This window comes from Onychomys torridus, chromosome 7, assembly GCF_903995425.1.
Source record: "Onychomys torridus chromosome 7, mOncTor1.1, whole genome shotgun sequence".
Classification (NCBI taxonomy): Eukaryota; Metazoa; Chordata; class Mammalia; order Rodentia; family Cricetidae; genus Onychomys; species Onychomys torridus.
In genome coordinates this window covers 108,881,893-108,901,578 of record NC_050449.1, presented here as the reverse complement: position 1 = coordinate 108,901,578, position 19,686 = coordinate 108,881,893, and the positions used below count along the sequence as shown (strand labels likewise).

Here is a 19,686-nt window from a genome sequence, read left to right as displayed (position 1 = left end):
TGGATACAGATACATCAAGGCAGGGTAGATCACCGGAAGTAACTGGGCTCGTGCTGATGAGAGACCTGTTGCCAACAAACAAACACATTACCAATAAAATGTTTGTTTTCTCCAGCTGACTGTGGTTATAAAAGGGAACACATTAATGTCACCAAGGTAATCAAGCTGCCTGGTCCTCAAGTTAAAAAATTGAAAAGAGAGCTAACAAGATGGTTAAGAATCAAATGAAGAACCAAGAATCACTTCAGAAACAATGCAGTAAAAAAGTAACTCTGGATCTGAAGGGATGTCTCGGTTGGTAAGGACCCACAGAGTGGCTGGCCCATGTGATTCAAGTCCTGAGGAGGAGGAGATAAGCAGATCCCTGAGGCTCACTGTCCAGCCCCCTGAGGCTCACTGTCCAGCCAGTCTTGCCTACTTAGAAGGCTAAGGCCAGTGAGATCTGCTGCTTCCAAAAACAAGGTGGATAGTGCCAGAGGAGCAATGCCAAAGATTTTCTCTAGACTCCACACATACTTCACACAAATGTAACCCACACACACATGTACACACATGAACATACATACATAAAAAGAAAATTCACTCTGAAGAAGGGAGGAGACAACACTTGACAGAATTTCCTGTGGGGCCCAGACACTGGGTCCTTCTGGAAGAACAGAACTGGACCCCCGAGGCTAGGCTTGACATAAGGAGGTTCTGCACTAAGTCCTAATCTGGATCACACTGTAAGGAATAAGGAGCCCCAGCTTGTGAGAACATTCTGTTAAATAAAGGAAAGTTAAGGGCTGGAGAGACTGCTCAGCAAGGAAAGCCACTGGCTGTGTAAGGCTGAGGCCCAGAGTCTCATCCTTGAAGCCCATGTAAAGGTGAGAGGAGAAAACACACACCACTGAATTGTCTCTGCTTACCCTGTGGCCTCTGTGGCTTGAGTGAGCCCCACACCCTACATGCACGCACAAATTAAGGATTAAAAGCAAGCTCAGTGGTTTCAGAACCCCGGCTGCTCTTACAGAGGACCTGGGTTCAATTCTCAGAACTCACATGGTGCTTTACAACTGTCTGTAACCAGCAGGGAATCCTGCCTTCTTCTGATCTCTGTGGGCACTGCACACACTTGGTGCACACTTCTGATCTCTGTGGGCACTGTACACTTGGTGCACACTTCTGATCTCTGTGGGCACTGCACACACTTGGTGCACACTTCTGATCTCTGTGGGCACTGCACACAATTGGTGTACACTTCCGATCTCTGTGGGCACTGCACACACTTGGTGCACACTTCTGATCTCTGTGGGCACTACACACAATTGGTGCACACTTCTGATCTCTGTGGGCACTACACACACTTGGTGCACACAATACACTTGGGCAAAACACACATAGACATAAAAATTTATAAAATAATACTTTTTTAAAAAAGGAAAAGTTAGTTTTCTATACCATTTAAGAGAAAAAGGCAGTAAAAGGAAAAAGAAACCACATAAATGAGTTTCTGTCACAACTACAAGAAAGGAAAACCTGGAGAGAGCTACAGAAAGGCAGCTTCTGTCTCATCCACTGGTCTCTGCTTATACATGAGCTGGCATCTCAGTAGGATTTATCTTAGGATATGCCCACTCTGCTATGGTATTTTCTCTTTGAGTAGAAGCTGTGGTGATATTGTGTCCCCCAATATGTTGTGCACTCTAATAAACTTACCTGGGGTCAGAGAACAGAATAGCCACTAGACAGACATAGAGGCCAGAAAATGGTGGCACTCACACCTTTAATCCTATCACTTGGGAGGCAGAGATCCATCTGGATCTCTGTGAGTTCAAGACCACATTGGAAACTGCCAGGCATGATGACATACACCTTTAATCCCAGGAAGTGACGGCAGGAAGCAGAAAGGTATATAAGGCATGAGGATCAGGAACTAGAGCCTTTTTAGGCTTTTAAGCTTTTAGCAGCAGTTCAGCTGAGATCCATTTAGATGAGGACTCAGAGATTTCCAGTTTGAGGAATCAAAAACAGCTGAGAAGTTGGCAAGGTGAGGTTGGATGTGGCTTGTTCTGCTTCTCTGAACTTTCAGAATTCACCCCAATACTTGGCTCTGGGTTTGTTTTTATTAATAAGACCTGTGAAGACGTGTATTACAAGAAGCTCCTTCATCAACTAGGCATACACTCTGTTGGTGACAGGTAGATCCCATCAGCACTAATGCAAAGAATACTTTCAGGGGAGAGCAAATGAGTTGTTTAATCCTCTGGTGACTTCCCACCACTCCTTAGGTCTCATTCAGCCTCTGCCACGAACCAGGCAGATCCTAACTTCCTTAAAGGAGACTGGATATAGTCCCGAAATGTCCTCTGAGAATCCACAAAATAAAATATGTTTTGTAGCAAATTGCAAGCCAAGAAATGGCTACTTTCCTAGTAATAGCCAGTATAGAGGTGGCCTATAACATATTTAAGCTCCTTGTATCATAAACAAAACGGCTATCAGATGGTGGGGAGCTTTCCCGTGGATCACTCCTGTAAGCTGAGCAGGAAATTCCCAGGCTCATTCAGCAACTGCATCCATCACCATGTTGAAATTGCTATGGAGTCAGGCCTTTTGGCCAGTTTGTCAGCACAGGAAGCTGTTAATGAGGGGAGTTATGAGACATCTCACAGCCTTGAGTGCTGGTTAAAGTCAGATAAACATTTTACTAGACCAAAAATGCCTCCCATAAATATTCACACATCCACTGGGAATCATTTTTGCTTCATCGTTTCTAAGAAGATGAGTCCAGAATATTGCATCTGATAAGCATTGGAAACTTCCAGTATGTTGGAAATCTGCGTGGAGGTCTACAGAGTGATTACTTGCTGGCAAATAGAGCACAGAACATTTCTTTTCTCATTGACGGCAAAGTTCAGCGAGAATTTCAGGCTGGTGTGTGATTATTAAGCCTGGTCACAGCACCAAAAAGCCCTGATAAGCAAACGGAAGCATGTGGGGCTGAGGCATGGCTGTGTTTGTAAAGGGCTTGCTGGCATGCAAGCCTGAGCACTTGAGTTTAATCTCCAAATCCTCGTAAAAAAGCAGGGCATGGTGCTGGAGAGGCAGAGATGCGGGACCCCTGGGGCCCTCTGGTGAATCTGCCCACCCTCTTCTGCAAGCTGCAAGCCAGTGAGAGAGCATGTCTCCAAAAACCAAGGTGGGCAGCAGCTGAATAATCAAACCCAAGGCTGCCTTCCCACTTCCACATTCATGCATACACAGGCATGTGCACCTGCAAGCGCACGTACACACACACACACACATACACACACACACACACACACACACACACACACACACACACGTGTGCACACACACTAAATATTTATACTGCATTTGTGGTGATGCATTTTGGGTATGGTGAATGGGTGCAGCCTGCAGGTTGATTAACTCATTGATCACAAGAATGCTTTTTATTTCAGTTGAAGCCCTCCTGCTCTGTTTGAGCCTCGAGTCCCTATCAATTAAAATCACAAGAGCCCTGGGTATGAGCATGTACTTCCAACTTACTTTGTCCTTCAGCACCCCTAAGCAAGCAGCTGTTGCAGGAACAGATTCGAGTGTTGTAAATGATGCCAGTGAACTAGTTAACAGTGCTTACTGCTCTTTATGAGGACCCAAGTTCAGATCCCAGAACAGGAGTTAGGTGGTTCACAACTGCCTGTAATTCCAGCTCCAGGGTGTCAGATGCCCTCCACTGCCTGTGGGCACCATACATACATACATACACACGACACACATTAATACAAATAGAAGGGAAAGAATAATCCACCTTCATAATGAAACTGGTTTAAAAATATTTAATAGGATCAGTTCTTACAAGCAGATATATGAGCCTAATGATAAAAAGTACTAAGATTTCTATTGCATATTTAATCAATAAAACCACTTAATATTGGATCCCAAAGTCTCAATTTTTCAGATTTCCATCAATAACAATATATTTGAAAACTACTTTGTTCTACTAGTATTATTTTAAGAATTTTATATTTATTTTATGTGTATGGGTGTTTTTGGTTTTTTGTTTTGTTTGTTTTGATTTTTTTGAGACAGGGTTTCTCTGTGTAGTGTTGGTGCTTGTCCTGGATCTCAATCTGTAGTCCAGGCTGACCTCAAACTCACAGAGATCCCTCTGGCTATGCCTCCTGAGTGCTGGGATTAAAGGTGTGTGCCACTGCCACCCAGATGTTTGTACGGGTGTTCTGTCAGTCTGTCTGTCTGTCTGTGTACCATATGTGTGCAGTGGTGTCCACAGAAGCCAGAAGAAATCATCATTGTATCCCCTAGAACTGGAGTTATGGACAGTTGTGAGCCACCATGTGGGTACTGGGAACCACAACCAGGTCTTTTACCAGAACAGCACGTGCTAGTGAACACTGAATCATCTTTTCAGCACCTGTTATATTATTCTAGGGAATCTGGTTAAAATACCAGCAGCTACTGCTGACCATGTTTTCTTAGCACATGTCTTTTAGGCACAAAAATCTAAGAGATTATTTTTAAAAAGGTACTGTTGAGATGCCTAATTGTATGTGTTACTTGCTTTTGAGAAATACTTTAGCATGGCATGTTTACTTCATATTCTCACTCAAACTGATTGAATTATATTAATAAGTACTTAACTAATAAATGAAACCTTTATCCACACTTGAGTAGGCATGGAGTACAATAAGGATTCTTATAAGGGGGTATCCATGGGTAAAAGTAATTTAGTTTTAGTGTATTTTACTATTATATTAAAATCTATACTTTCAGTTAAAAAACACCTTGAGTATTTGATTTATGAGTAGAAAACCCCTTACTATGTTTATAACTAATAGCCTCTCTTTGATAGACTATGTGCCAAACCTGAGAATATGCAATTTCATCCATCTCCTTATTAAGGTACACATTTGTTTTTGTTTCTCCATGGTGTTTTTACCACTGTGGCTCTGAAACCTATCATGAGATCTGGGGAGTTAATTCTTCCAGCGTTGTTCTTTTTGCTTAGTACCGATTTGGATATTTGGGGTCTTTTGTGCTTCCATATGAATTTTAGGGTTTTTTTTCTATTTTGTTAAAGGATGTCTTGAGGATTTTGCTTAGGATTGCATTGAATACCATCCTGGTTAAATCTAATTTTGTCCAAGGTCAGGAAAGAGAGACTGAACTCTAGTCTACCACATTTTCAAAATAATATACATAATAAATTTGAACTCAAGAGTGAACACATAGCCATTAAAAGTTACAAATAGTCTTGACTCTTTCTTAATTAAGTATAGTATTTGGCAAGTGAATTAGAAGCTACATCATAAAAAATAATAAAGTTAGCTGTTATTTGTAGGGATGAGGCAATGGATGTCAACTTTGTACCCTTTACTAATTACTGTATCTTGAAATGATTTCTGTATTGTATAATTGAAGCTTATGTATATGAATATATTTATCATATGTTCACACACACATACTTACATGCATACACATGCCAGGATTTCTGGATCTTAGAACAGATGATGCTTGGGGGTGGATAATTAATTGTTGTGGGCAAATAGTTCACTACAGACTGTATCAGTGATGGAAAGATGGGAGGCTGAGGCAGGGCTACCTGGTGAAGTTCCAAGCCCATGAGATACTCCATTTCAAAAGTTGAGAGACACACAGGGACTGACACCTTAGATTGTTCTCTGACCTTGACACTCATGCCATATGTATACACACTCACACCCACTCATGCATCCACACACATGAACACACACATACATATCAAAGTACTTACAATTTTTTAAAAAATATATATATCTGATTATCTGTGCTGCATGTGATATGTGTTTGCAGGTACCTGTGATGCCAGAAGAGGATATTAGATTATCTGGAGCTGTAGTTACCTGGGGTTGTGAACTGCCCTTCCTAGGTACTGGGAACCAAACTCAGGTCCTCTGCAGGAGCAGCAAGTGCTCTTAACCACTGAGTCTTCTCTCAACCTCCCCAATACTTTTTGATTTGAATTTTGTTTACCCATAATTCTTCCAGTAAATAATTATAATGCATCAATGATGTACACTATGCTTTGCAAAGCACTCTGGGGACAGAGCAGAAGCACATGAGGTGTGAAGATCACATGGGGTGGGGGCTGTGGCTTAGTGGGTGAAGGGTTTGCTTGTGCAAGCCTGAAGACATGAGTGTGGACGTCCAGCACCAACAAAAACAAGGCGTAGTGTGGGCATTTTTAAATTGAGCCATCTCCTCAGGAACTCTGGTCAATGGTAACCATTCTTTAATTTAATGAAAATCAGTGCTAGAGACATGGGGAATTATTTACACTTTTGATACTTACTCCTTGCCATTCCTGTCTGTACAGATCGCCCATGTGTGTTATAATGTTGCTCCTTTTGAAGGTGTTCTCCCAAAAAGAGGACTCAAGAGCAGTGAGTGGGAGAAGGAGCCTCTGTGAGGGAACCCTGGGGCTGGGCAGCTTCCGGCTTGTCATGCTGTTTACCTCTCCCACTTCCAGCTGGTGTGTGTTCGCTATTGTTTTTGTTTTGTTTTATTTTCAGAAATTACTGTGACACATTTGCATAGTAGAAGGCTACCATCCCTGCCATGGCCTTTTGGATTTCCAACTAGACTTTGGAAAAATCACACTGTCCCTCTAGTTTGGTTATAAATTTACCAAAGTAGCCGAAGGTTAATGGTTGTCCCTAAAGATAGGACATGGTGCTTGATGGTTTCATTCTCCCCCAACAAGAGTACTGTAAAACCCTGGATTTGTTTTCTGTTGCTGTGAGAAAACACCATCACAAAAAGCAACTTCTGGGAGAAAAAGTTGATTTGGGCGCACAGTTCCAGAGGCCTAGGAGTCTGTAGCAATGAGGAAGCATGGCAGCAAGCAGCCGGCATAGCCACAGGAAAATGAAGCTGAGAACTCACAGCCTCAAACACAAGCAGGAAACAGAGAGAGCTAACTGGAAGTAGGCAAGGCTTTTTATTCTCAAAGTCCATGCCCACTGATGTATTTCCTCTAGCCATGCCATACCTCCTAAGTCTCCCCCAAACAGAACCATCAACTGGGGACGATGTATTCAAATATCTGAGCCTGTGGTAGTGGGGGTAGAGGGTGTTCTTATTCAAACCACCACAAATTCCACCCTCTCCTCTCTCCTGGCTTCCTCCTCAAAAAACCCAGACTAACATCAACAAATGAGAGAGATTAAATGTCAAGGATTTCATGTCAATATTGCCAATCAATACCTTTGGATTGTTTTTTTTCCCCTGGGGTAGATGAGATTCCATCACATCCTTCTTGTTCACATCATTCATTCACTATTGCTGTCAGTCATTCATTCACTACTGCTGTCAGTCATTCACTATTGCCGTCATTGATGTGAACTGTCTTCACTTTTGAGCTGCTCCTGTTCTCTGTGCTTCATTTTATGTATGCTAAAAATAGTTTGATATATATATAAATTCAAGGAGATATTTGTTCTAAAAATATTATAGTGTTCTAAAAATATTATAGTGACAGAAAGTCAAAATCAGATTGAGGACAAAATAAAAATTGACCTGTTTGAATTTGTTGTAAAATAATGTGATGATTTGTAGTTAAAGGTCCATGCCCTATAACCATGGGAAAGCAGCATAAATGAAGGGCATTCATTGTCTCCTGTTCATCACTGGAGAGATGGCTCAGCAGTTAAGAGCATTTGCTGCTCTCCCAGAGGACCTGGGATGGGTTCCCCACTCAACCCTAGTTCAGGGTGTGCTTTCAGTGGAAGAGATTGCCCACGTTTTGATGGCTGTGAAAAATCCTATGATTTCATTGGGATATGAATGAACTTTCAAAGATTTCAAATTTATCTCAAATCCTAGCAGGAGGGTAACAGCCAAGGTGCTTTTTTGACTTCCAATTACAGATATAAAAGCTCACCACAGCAGCAGCTGCAGCAGCAGTGGAGACAGAGCCAGAACCGCATAGCCACAGGCAGCCTGAGGAATTCCCTGTCCCTTAGGGGCATCCACTCAGATAAAGCAGGCCCTTGATGACACTGCAGGAAGGAATTCCAGGAGGAACTGGCTAATTACAAAGAGCTTTAAAGGGTAACCACAACATAAACATTAGTAAAGTTTTAGAAATAAGTAAGGGGTTGAGTGCTAGAGTGCTTGCCCAGCAAGCACAAGGCCCTGGGTTCAGTCCTCAGCTCCGGGGGGAAAAAAAAAAAAAGTAAGTAACACCATATGGGCTGATCTCTTTAATATTAAAAATGAAAAAATATTGAAGATGAAAAAAGTCTTAAAATAATGTATTTCCCTTTGTAGATGAAATTCTAAGGTGGTTTGATGACGTGTACTGTTTATGTGATTAGAAAGAAGTGTTGACATGGATAAACTCAAGGCTCTGAGCACCCCAGCCTTAAGTACCACAGCCTGTGTTTAACACCTTTGCTCAGGACGCAGGCAACTTGTGCCTTTGTGTTTCTGAGTGCCCACCAGATTCCAGAGTGAGTCCATTCCTTCCCATGCTCCCTTAGTTTTCTCTGCCCTCCTATCCAGCCTCACTCCAGGTGACTTCTGCATACATTACCCAAACGACTACTGTAATTCTTACTTCAGAGCTGAAGCAACCATCTTCTCCTCCCTCTGATGACAGGAAGAAGGGCTTCCTCTCACAGCAGCAGGCAGTGGTTCAGGTGGACCAGATGGCTTATCGGCTGTGAGGACCTTGTGTGCTTTCTTAGATGCTTTGAGGCATGCTACAGGATTTTTCTTTGCAACGTAAACACGGAGCTAATCCAGACATCCAGAGATACTGAAATGAAAAGGATATGTCTCCTCTTGTGCTGCCATTTGCCAAGTGAACACTTGTCAGACAGCACATTCTATACATTTCGAGGAGACAAAGTCACCCGTAATGTGTTGGCAGAGGCTGTCACAGAGCATTCTGCAGTCCATGGCTTAAATGACAGCGCTGGTTTGCCTTAACAATTGTAAAGTTTTTCTGCTTCTTTTCTCTTTTGCGTTTCCCCTTTGTACTGCACAATACAAGAGATTCTGTTGACACTGATAAGCAGCATGGCTGACAAACACCATTCTTTGCTGTGATAGCCAATATTTCAGACTCTCGAAGGTATTGGTCCTTGATAAAGCACCATCAAAAATGGTTTTCTCTATGGGGTTCCTGTCAGTCATTTCCAGTTAACTCACTAATTGTGAGTGTCTTCCATTCCCTTGAGATTAAACAAATTATATTCTTGATAACTTGTGGGGATTCTCTGTTGATTGGACATTTTTATTGAATGTAAGAAAATACATTCTTCTATATTTTCTCCCCAGAATCCTTATAGCATCATTCATTTATCTGCAATAACTCATTTGTTTAGGGAATCTTCCCCTTACTCTTCATTCTGTGCTTGGTCTTGCTATTTACAATTCCAAATTATGACAAGTCCCTTCCCACCCTTCTGTGTGATTGTCAGATTTCTGGTTTATAGGCAGAGACAGTACAGCAGCTGCCATCAGTGACTCCCTCTACGCAGCTTTCTCTGAAGCAAGTCTCCGAGAGATCAGACAGTCTTCTCTAAATTAATTCCATGTGCAGGCATACTGTCCCTCTGTTCTTATCCTGTGAGAATTTTGATGGATCTGTCACAGGCTTGCCCACCTGCTTTTCGGACTGCTTCCCAAATAAAACCTCAAGTGTGCCTCTCATGTAACACCCCAGTGAGAGGGCAGCCTCCTGGGTGTGGAGGAGGATGGATCTCTCTCTCTCTCTCTCTCTCTCTCTCTCTCTCTCTCTCTCTCCTCTCTCTCTCTCTCTCTCTCTCTCTCTCTCTCTCTCTCTTTCTCTCTCCCCCCCCCCACACACACATACACACACACACACACACACGCACGCACGCACGCACGCACGCACGCACACACATGTTTTGTCTGGATTTCAGATTTTCTGTGACCAAGAAATCTGATTGACAATATAGAATCGGGGCAGGTCAGCCCCTGGCTGGAAGGTCTAGTGGAACCAATGCTAAGGATGCTGCCTGGGTTTTCAACTTGAGAAGAGAAGGAACACCTGTGTCTGCTCAGGGTTAAAATGCTGAGAAAGTGCCATGTTTTGGTTAGTGTTAGAGAAATGCATCAGAACCTCTGTTTGAATTCTGAGAGTCTTCTAGAGTTTATTCCTGTGAGACTTAAAGGATTAGTTCCCAGAATGTTCACAGTAAGAATTGTTTTTTCTTTGTTTTGTTTTGTTTTTAAGGAAAAAACAAGTTGCTTTCATTAGGAAACCTCAAAGAACAGGAAAAAAAGTGGTGTGTCTGAATTCTAATATGTATACCTGTTTATAATTATGAATTGAATCTTATACTATTTTGTCATTTTTATAAGAAGATTCTTGTGTCGGATAATAATAATAATAATAAAGGAGGAGAGGTACTGAGGAAAGGCATTGAATGTTGAACTCTGCCTTCCATGTGTGCATGCACATGTACACACCCACACTAAGAAGCACACACATAAATGCACATGTACATACTGGAACACACACACACACACACACACACACACACCACAACCACCACCAGCACCAGCACCAGCACCCCACATACACACACACTATAAAATAAAGTGTTATGTATGAATATATATTTTACTAGCTTAAAAAAAAGTTCAGCATACTTTTGACAAAAGGATAATCAAGAAAAAAGTGTCAAAATATCAACTAGTCAAGGTAAGTCAAAATATTTAAAAAAAAGATATGGCACTAATAACCATGGTTCTTGGATAATTCATATTAGGTTTTGATGCATCCTTATGCAGTCAAGAAGCCCATGTGGGTTGCATTCTTCCCCCAGTCATAGGTTATATTTGAGATAAGCAGGAATAGCTTATGTAAATCACAAATAAATGGAGTAAGCCATTATAGACGATGGTTCGGCCAGCAGAAGTGGCTGCCAGGAAGCCAAACAACTGGAGTTCATTCCATGGGTCCCATATGGTAGAAGGAGGAACCAATTCCTGCATGTTATCACTTGAACTCTATGCACATACTGTAGCAAGCATATGCACACACTACATATCAAACAAAAAAATTTAAATGTAAAAAACTAACGAACAAACTGAAAGTTTTACTCAATATCAAGAAAATTAGAGAATTTCTATTAATGTTCCCAATTTTCAATCAAAGACATTGATCAGAACAGTGGGAAAAGGGGTACATACGATTTCTTTGAGGACATCTGCATCAGATGCTGGAAAGGTAAATGGAAATGGAAGGCATTTTAGACACACTGCACATCAGTCACATCACAGGAAAGGCATTGCTGACGCTGTGTATTCACAAGGGAGCAGAGTGACACAAGTGGACATCGGATCACCAAGTCTGAATTCACTCATTATTTTCCATGAAGAGCAAACTCACTGAAGGTTAACACTGTATTTGCTTTTGGGAAAAAGAATGTTTTCTTCCTCATCGAATGTGTTTTCAGATAGACATTGTATGTGCTTTTAGGGTGCTGTGATCACACCCACCATGGACCACCCCATGTCAATGCAGCCAACAAACATCGTGGGCCCCCTGACGCAGCAGATGAACCATCTTTCACTGGGGACAGCAGGAACGGTGAGTGAAAGAGTCTGGTTTTGTTTTCTGGGCCTTGAGCAGGTGCCATGTGCAGTTTTTCACTAGCATTGCTCACATGCCTTTCAGGTTTCAGCATGAACAAGCTCACATGCAAGTTCAACCTCAGGGAACACTCAGGGAACATGGGAAAGGATGACGATCCTGACACATGGCCTTAATTAGACTTCAGGTCCTCCTCATTATGTGGCACAGTGCACCAAATACACCAAGTGCACCACGTGCAATGTAGCTCTTTCTGGAAAAGGGCCCTTTACCTACAGGTGTAGATCTATACCTCGTGACCATAGGCATGGAGCTGCTTTCCTGTCTCCAGCTGTTTACCAGCCAACCCGCTGTCATTCCCAAGTTCTTCACACCTAAGAGGCCAGTTCTAACTATGATTAGTATAAAGGACTTTTTATTCAGAGTTGATTTCTGAAGTAATAGGAAGTCACTGAGAAATCGACTCAGTTGAATGCTTTTTATCATTCTTGGTGATGCACTGGCATAGTTACTATTGAAGAGAAGAAAGAGAATCTGATGCGTTTAATATTTTCTTGCAGTTATGATGTTTTTGACTAGTCTTCTCAAAAGTATATTGTTCTCCTTTATTTCTCTGTTGCTATGATAAAACCTGGACAAAAAGCAACATGGAGAGGAAAGAGTTTATTGGGTTTACAGTTCATCATCAAGGGAAGCTAGGTCAGGAGCTTGAGGAATGAACCTGGAGGCAGGAATGGAAGCAGAGACCATGGAAGAACAATGCTTACTGACTTGCTCAGCTAACTTTCTTATATGGCCCAGGTGCATGTACCTAGGGAATGGTATAGCCCACAGTGGGCTAGGTCCTCCTACATTGATCAGCAATTAAGAAAATATCCCGAAGACAAACTTACAGGCCAGTCTCATGGAGACAATCTTTCAATCAGGGTTTCTTCATCCCACTTCCCATTTGGTGTTAAGTTGACAACCAAGATCAGCCATCACATGAACTGAAAAAATGCCAGTATCACACGTGATCTTCATCAACGACACACTTGAACTCACTGGCAAAGCTTTTTGTGAAAAGACAATTCCCTCTAAAACTCGTATCTGACAAAACCTAGAACACTAATCTTATGCTCCACACCATCAGAGAAAATGCAGGCATTGTGGACCACCAGCAGTCACACTTTAGTGTTTAGTGTATGCATTAGTGCAGACGATTAATTTTGTAAAGACATGGGAAAAAAACTGCATAATTTCTTTTAACTGAGGCAACTCGAAGAGTGTAGAAAAACCCCAGGAGTAGGAGTGAGGAATCCTTGATCTAAATCTGCATTGAGGACACTGTATCTAAGGACCTCCATCTCCTCTCTTTAGAGCAAGATCATTCAGTTCAGCACACATGAGTACCTTAAGCCACATGGCTTTGTGTCTTTAGCTTAACTATCTCTTTGGTACTCCTTCTGTGACTCACAGCGGCACTAGCATCGCATGTCATTACTGATGTGCTTTATGTCCACTAGCTGTGGATGGAGGCCTTAGAACAATGACTCCAGTTACTCAAAGGGAATAGAAAAAAGAAGTTTCAACCCCACAGGGTGTTTAATGGTCTTCTCTAAATATGGAGAAAATCACAGGCTTCCAAGAAAGAATTTTAGTTTATCAGAAGCTACACACCTGTTCCCCTGCAATGCACCATTGGTGATAACTTCTCTGCCTGAGAGCCAGAGCTGAGGCAAATGATTACAGTGTGCTTAGCTAGATCTCAGAAGTGAGCTCTGAGATCACATTTAACTTTACACTGTGGTTCAGATCATTTTCATTGGAGAGACAGAGTTTCGGGATAACATTTTTACTGTTTTTAGTCAAGTGTAAGGATAATTTGTAGTTCCTTTGTATATTCCTACTAAAACAGATTCCAGATACAGAATTTGAAGGCCTGGTGCTTATGATCTCTCCACTGGACATTTCACTAGCTTTCAGGGATTTGGGCGCCAATGACTGTCAGCTGAGAATGAGTGAGAATAAAGGCAAATTTACTGTGTTAAACGACAACGTAAAGTGTGGTTTTCATTTCTAAACGAAATGCGTTATAATCAAAAATGTAAGAAGAAGTGCTTTGTAAAGTTTACCTGTTTGACTGAAATAAAAGCCAGCTTCATTTCTAACATTTCATTTGGCAACTAGTAAAGAAAGACACACTATGTGACTGGATCCTTTACAAAACAGAAAAAAAAAAGATATAGAATAGGCTACAAATTATTGTAGTTACTAATTAAATAGATAACATAAAATTGTATCTCTGAGACTTCTCAACAAGAAGAGAATCATATGGTACCACAACTTTTACCTAGCTGGCAATGGTCAGAAATGATAATTCACGGATTATCATTTAACTTAGTGATGTGGACCACTGCTTCTTTATTTATAGTAAAAGCATCATATAACATTAATCATTGGCAACATAACATTAATGTTCAAAGTTGATGATTTGATGAGGTTTTTGAAAGGCAGAGAGTAGATACCTTATCTTGTTGATTCATTCAGAAATAAAATTGAGTGCTCTTGGTGTGTCAAATGTAGTCATTTCTCCTGTTAAACTATCACTCTCCTACTTCGGCATGCTCTCATATATTTGCTTTTATGTTTTTTTTTTTTTTCTAATTGGCATTTGCTGTGGATTACCTAATTGAGGTTGATTTTTTTAATTAACTGTTTCCACCTATCTGGATCCATCTTGCACCTCTCTTGCTGGCACCATAGAAAATCCAGTGGTTTTAGGAATGACCTCAGAATCCAAAGCATGATTTGGCTTTGTATGAACTGTGCATGTTTAGGCCAGGTCCCTTGGCTTCCTAGGGATTTTACTTCTATTCTCACAAATTGGGAAAACAATAACATGCACATCTCCGGGATGCTGTGAGTGTTAAATAGCGTGATACACAGCAGGCCTGCAGACCTAATGTAACATGTGACAAGTCAGCACTTATCAAATGAGCCACCCTTAACCTCTGATGGGGCCTAGTTGGGAGTCCACATCACCAGAATAGATGTACCACCCCATTAAATCCACAATCCAAATCCTTTGCTTGCTCTATTTCAAGGGGTATAGCTTAATTCTTTAGCATGTCCACTGTGTTAACTGCTAGCATAGTGTTCTAGGGTTCCAAAGCTAAGCTCCTATTCACATGAATGAATGAATTCTCTGAAGTTCAAGCAAATACCTTGAATATGTGGAATCAAGTATTCTCTGTATTTCTGACATTATAAGAAAAATCATATTATAAAAATATACATGGCATTGAAATTATAACTAGAAGGATTTCCACATTAATACAACACCTCTGCCTGAGTTGGACACCTAATGGGCAGAGGCATTACTTTCAGCAGCCAGGAATGTGAAAATCTTATGTAAAGAGTAGGACCATGACCCATTTGCCATCATCCATTGCCCCATGGGTGGTCTTGCTGTCCAATTCCTTTTAATATAAACTGCCTGTATTTTGATGTGAAATATCCATGTATTTAGATATCTGGCCCTATTTGCCCAGTGAACTCCCAATTTGTGCCTGGTTCTCTACAGCTTCTCTCTGGCCATTCCTCCATCCTTCCTTTTGCAAGCTCAGATAGCACCTCACTTCTTAGTCTTTACATGCTTTTGTTTGGCAGTCTTACCCCCCTCATGGATTCTAACCTCATTTCCCACCTTGAAGACTCTTAAATCTGAGTCCTCAATGTTAGTCTTAGAACATCAAACTCATCTCTCTGGTCTCCATGGAGATCCCTCTTCAACATCTCAAAGTCACCACAACACACATGCACACCCTTCTCTCTTCTGTGTTCCTGTCCTGTTTTATTTCAAGTTACTACCGTGATGATCTACCCAGTAGCCAGACCCTGAACTTGGGACTCCACATGCACACTGTCATTCCTCCTCTCCATTCACGGTTACTTTTGAAGTCCCATGAATTAAGTCACAGACATTTAACAGATCTGTCCTCCTGTCCCCATTTCTAGCCTCCATCCTTGGCTTCATTTGGTTCACTGTAACAGTCTCTAAACTCTACTTCCTGCTTTCAGCCTCATTGTTCTACAACCCATTCTCCACCCTGTCATCTAAACTGTGTGTTAGTCACTGTAGGTTGGTGTGATAAAACCTCATGATCCATAGCAATTTATAGAAGGGGAGTTTGTTTGGCTTAGAGCAAAGAGGGAGTCCATAATGCCAAAGAAGGTGCAGCAGCAGGTTTCAAGAGCAAGAATCAGTCTTGTCACATTTTTGTCTCTCAGGAAGTTCACAGAGAGAAGAGTGTTGAGGCAATAAATTCTCGGTGCCAGCCCTGGTAGTGTATTTACTCCAGCCAGGTTCTATGTCTCTTAAGTTCCAAAACTTCCTCAAACAGCATCACCAACTGGAAACTCAGTGTTCCAATACATGAGTCTCTGGGAGACATTTCTCACTCAAACCAACATAGCTGCATACCAGTGTCTCTCCCCCACCTGTGAGTCTTCAGAGACTTTCAGAATTCTGCACTCTTGGAAATTTTGCAAAACAAAATGTAAACAGCAACAACACTAACAGCAAACCAGGAGCAGATGGGCTCCTAGGGCAGAGTGCAGTGAAGTTTGTGGAATAGTCCAGAGTAGGTAGTGGTCAGGCTGGAGAACAGGGGAGCTAGAGTAGAGTCTTCCTTTTTTACAAGGTGCTAAGGCCACTAAGTGTTCACTTCCATTTTTAAGATTCTTAACAAAAGGAATTATATTGAACCAAAGCATCCTCATCATCTTCAAAATGGCAGCTATATTTCGTCTCATATCACCTCAGATTTTGAAATGGGTATCATGTAGTTTAAAGAATTTCCACCTGGAATTTTCCTATTCCAAGTGTGTTGGCCAATTATCTATCCATTTCTAAGCTAACTGAATCTATGGGCTTCAAGCCAAATGAGTTTGATGCAAATGAAGGACCTATTCTATTTCATGGCTCTAACCTTGAAGAACTTTCTAGCTTTTCCCACATTTGTTTACTCTTTCTCACAGAATTCCTCACAGAAAGCAAAGGCCCATTATCCATAATTTCTCAACAAATTACTGGGAGCTTTAGCAGAAGCCACTTGGGACTTGAGTGTGTTATAAGAACCTCTACATTGAATGACAATCTTGTTTGACAACTTTCTTATCTCCTTTTCATTTGTTCAGCTGCTGGTCACCAGTGGCTTGCAATGCCACCAGGCTCTGTTGAAAGAAATAAAAAGATTTTGTTCTGCAGACTCCTTATCTCTAGTTCAGCTTACCTTCCCCAAGCCACTGGTGAATTGTGACGTTGTTGGATTTCCATGGTGTAATTATCACCACTCACAGAAACAATCCTGGAACTGTAGTCCTGATTGGGCAGAGTTCACTATCATCCTTCAGGCATCCCAATTCTCCATTGCTCTAAAAATTCTGATAATTACTAGATGAAAATATGCATTATCAGCTTTTTTCCATCACTAGTCATAAATATCAGTATTAAGATGGAGAATTATAAAAGTGAACGGAAGAGCTTAAATGGAATCATGACTCAGTAAATAGTATCCTAAACAATAAATAGCTTCAAGAATCCTGATTACTACAATTCTTTAAAAGAACTCTCAAGAAAAAAATAGCAGCCAATTACAAACTAATACAAGACAGAAAATGGAGATGCAAGGATATAGTTTTTAAATAGTTCTTTAAACTTGCTATAACAAAACAATTCCTTGCATGGACACTTGTCCATGTAAATAATGAATGAAGAGTTAAGGACAATTCTGTTGGGGGACAGGTTTACTTACAAATATTAAATCTTTACTTTTTACAATATGGATCTAGAGTTCAAGTAAATTGTCATTACAGAAAGGTCCTAATACAGATAATGCCAAGGAACATGAGTGAGTTGGGAATAAAACAGGATAAATAAAACTGAATAATATGACTAAAAACTGTCATTGCTATAATTTAACAAATACACACACTCACACACCACCAGGTAAGATAAACAACCCATGTTTTGTTTATGAATGTGGAGGGAAATTAGCTTTGATGGTGCCCTCAATCGGTACAGCATCAGTAAGGAGAGCAACAAATACTTCCTGAGGTTGTACACTTGCAGTTTTGAGAAATGGGTGGGTATAAATAGTGTAAAGTAACAGAAAAGCCTTTGTGCCTCAAAAATGTTTGATACAGTGTTCTAGACAGTATTTAGTAAAGGAGAATAATTAAATGAACTATGATTCATCCATAGGCCTAAGTATAATACAGTATGCCATCACAGAGTTTCATATAAGTAGGATAAGTATTGTTGATAATGTTGAGTCAAAAGAAAAGGCTGTGAACTTACACATGTGGAGCACAGTCTAACTGTGAGGGGGTACTTTTAAAATAATTTTATAGAGAAATACAAAGTTGCGGGGAGGGCTGAAGAGGTGGCTGAAGGGTTGAAAGTGCTTGCTGCTGTTCAGAGGACCTGAGTTTAGTTCCCAGAATCCACATCAGGTGGTTCACGACTGCCTGTAACTATAGCTCTAGTAATCCAGTGCCCTCTTCTGGCCTCCAGAGGCACTGCACACATATGCACATACACACACAGATTAAAAATAAAATCGATTTGAAAAATATTACAAAACAAGTGTGTTTATTCTTGGAAATGATATTGAAGTAATTTTTATTGAATCACTTTATTTTTTTATATTCCTCAACTATTAAACAGTAGTCATTATTTGCGACATTAATATCTATGTTTCTGTTTTTGTTATAATTACAGATATGCATATATTATGACATGGTACAAAAATTAACTTATTTTTTCTTAGTGTTTGTATAGTAACTTGAAATTTTACATTTTGTGAAAAGGTAACTAGAATTAAGATCAGTGTTACTCAAACCTTTGGAATTGCCTTCAAACTGATAATTGTGGCTTATTTTTTTTTTTTTAATTCTGAGCAGTACTTGCTTATTTTTAGTTCCCTGAGTGTTTTACAAGGTTCACAGTCCTCTTCAGACATGCAATTTCCTCAAGAGAATGATAGGCATTAAACTGGGAGGGGGGGGCAAATTTGTGAATGGTCTCAAAAGTTATAAAGTAGGTATACATACAGATTTATGGCTTAAAATTTTAAAGTGCACTACAGATCACATGAATGCAATAAGAGCTCACATAGGACCATCTATGCCTTAATCTTCCCAAGAGTTGGGAGTGGGCTTATTGCAGTTTTGAGAAGACTAGCTACAACCACAGGCTATGTCCCACTTTCTTTTTTAAGATTCATGGCTAAGAGCTACTTAGGAATAAGAAGACTAGGAAGGCATAAGATAGGGGCCAAAGAGTGTTGCAGGATGGGGGGGGAGTGTCACAAAATAATTATTTGCATGAATGAAAATGTAATAAAGTCACTACTATGCATAATTACTCTGTACTAATAAAAACATTACAGAGAAGATGATGAAGGAGTTACATGCATGAAAACCTCTGTCATTTTTAAAAGAGCTGATGTATTTATGCTCACACCCCACATTTGCAATGACTACTTGTACCTTAACTTCTTTCTAGATTTGGTTACCTCCAATGTTATGACACTTTAAAAAAGCCACCCATCCTTTGTTCTATAAGATCTAGGCTTGGTGGCTACACACAAGTTTCCTGGGCCTGGGAGAAGAGTACTCTGTGTTCTGCCCCTGATCAGGATTAATAAAAAAAATTATAAGTTGGGCTTTATAACACTTGGACTATATAATCCATCTAGTATAAGACATGAGATTTTTCATTAATCTCCTTTAAATTTATTTCTTTTGTTCTCCATTCCTACCACATTTTGGGTGCCCTCTAAATGGACTGTCTCATGAACTCTTACAATATCTTGGAAGGGTAAGAATCTCCCACTGATTCTCAAAGGCAGAGACCAAATAGACCAAGCAGAAGATGGTGATATTCTGAGAACTGGTCCTGATAGCATGCATAGCTTGGTGATAATGGAGACGAACAGTCGACTGTCCACTAGAATCATGATGCCTTGAGTACTTGAAGACAAGGGGCGGGGGCAGGTGACTATGTGATGCACATTGGGCCC

General features: G+C 40.6%; 1 protein-coding gene across 7 annotated transcripts in view; it reads left to right on the top strand.

The window, feature by feature from the left end:
* Rbms3 (RNA binding motif single stranded interacting protein 3) overlaps positions 1–19,686 on the top strand; it is a 1,348,289-nt gene that overhangs the window by 1,280,398 nt on the left and 48,205 nt on the right. For all 7 annotated transcript variants that reach the window (XM_036192502.1, XM_036192498.1, XM_036192497.1 and 4 more), the window contains one exon: positions 11,504–11,614. In XM_036192502.1, coding sequence (XP_036048395.1) covers positions 11,504–11,614 — 111 coding nt within the window. The remainder of the gene's footprint in view (positions 1–11,503; positions 11,615–19,686) is intronic.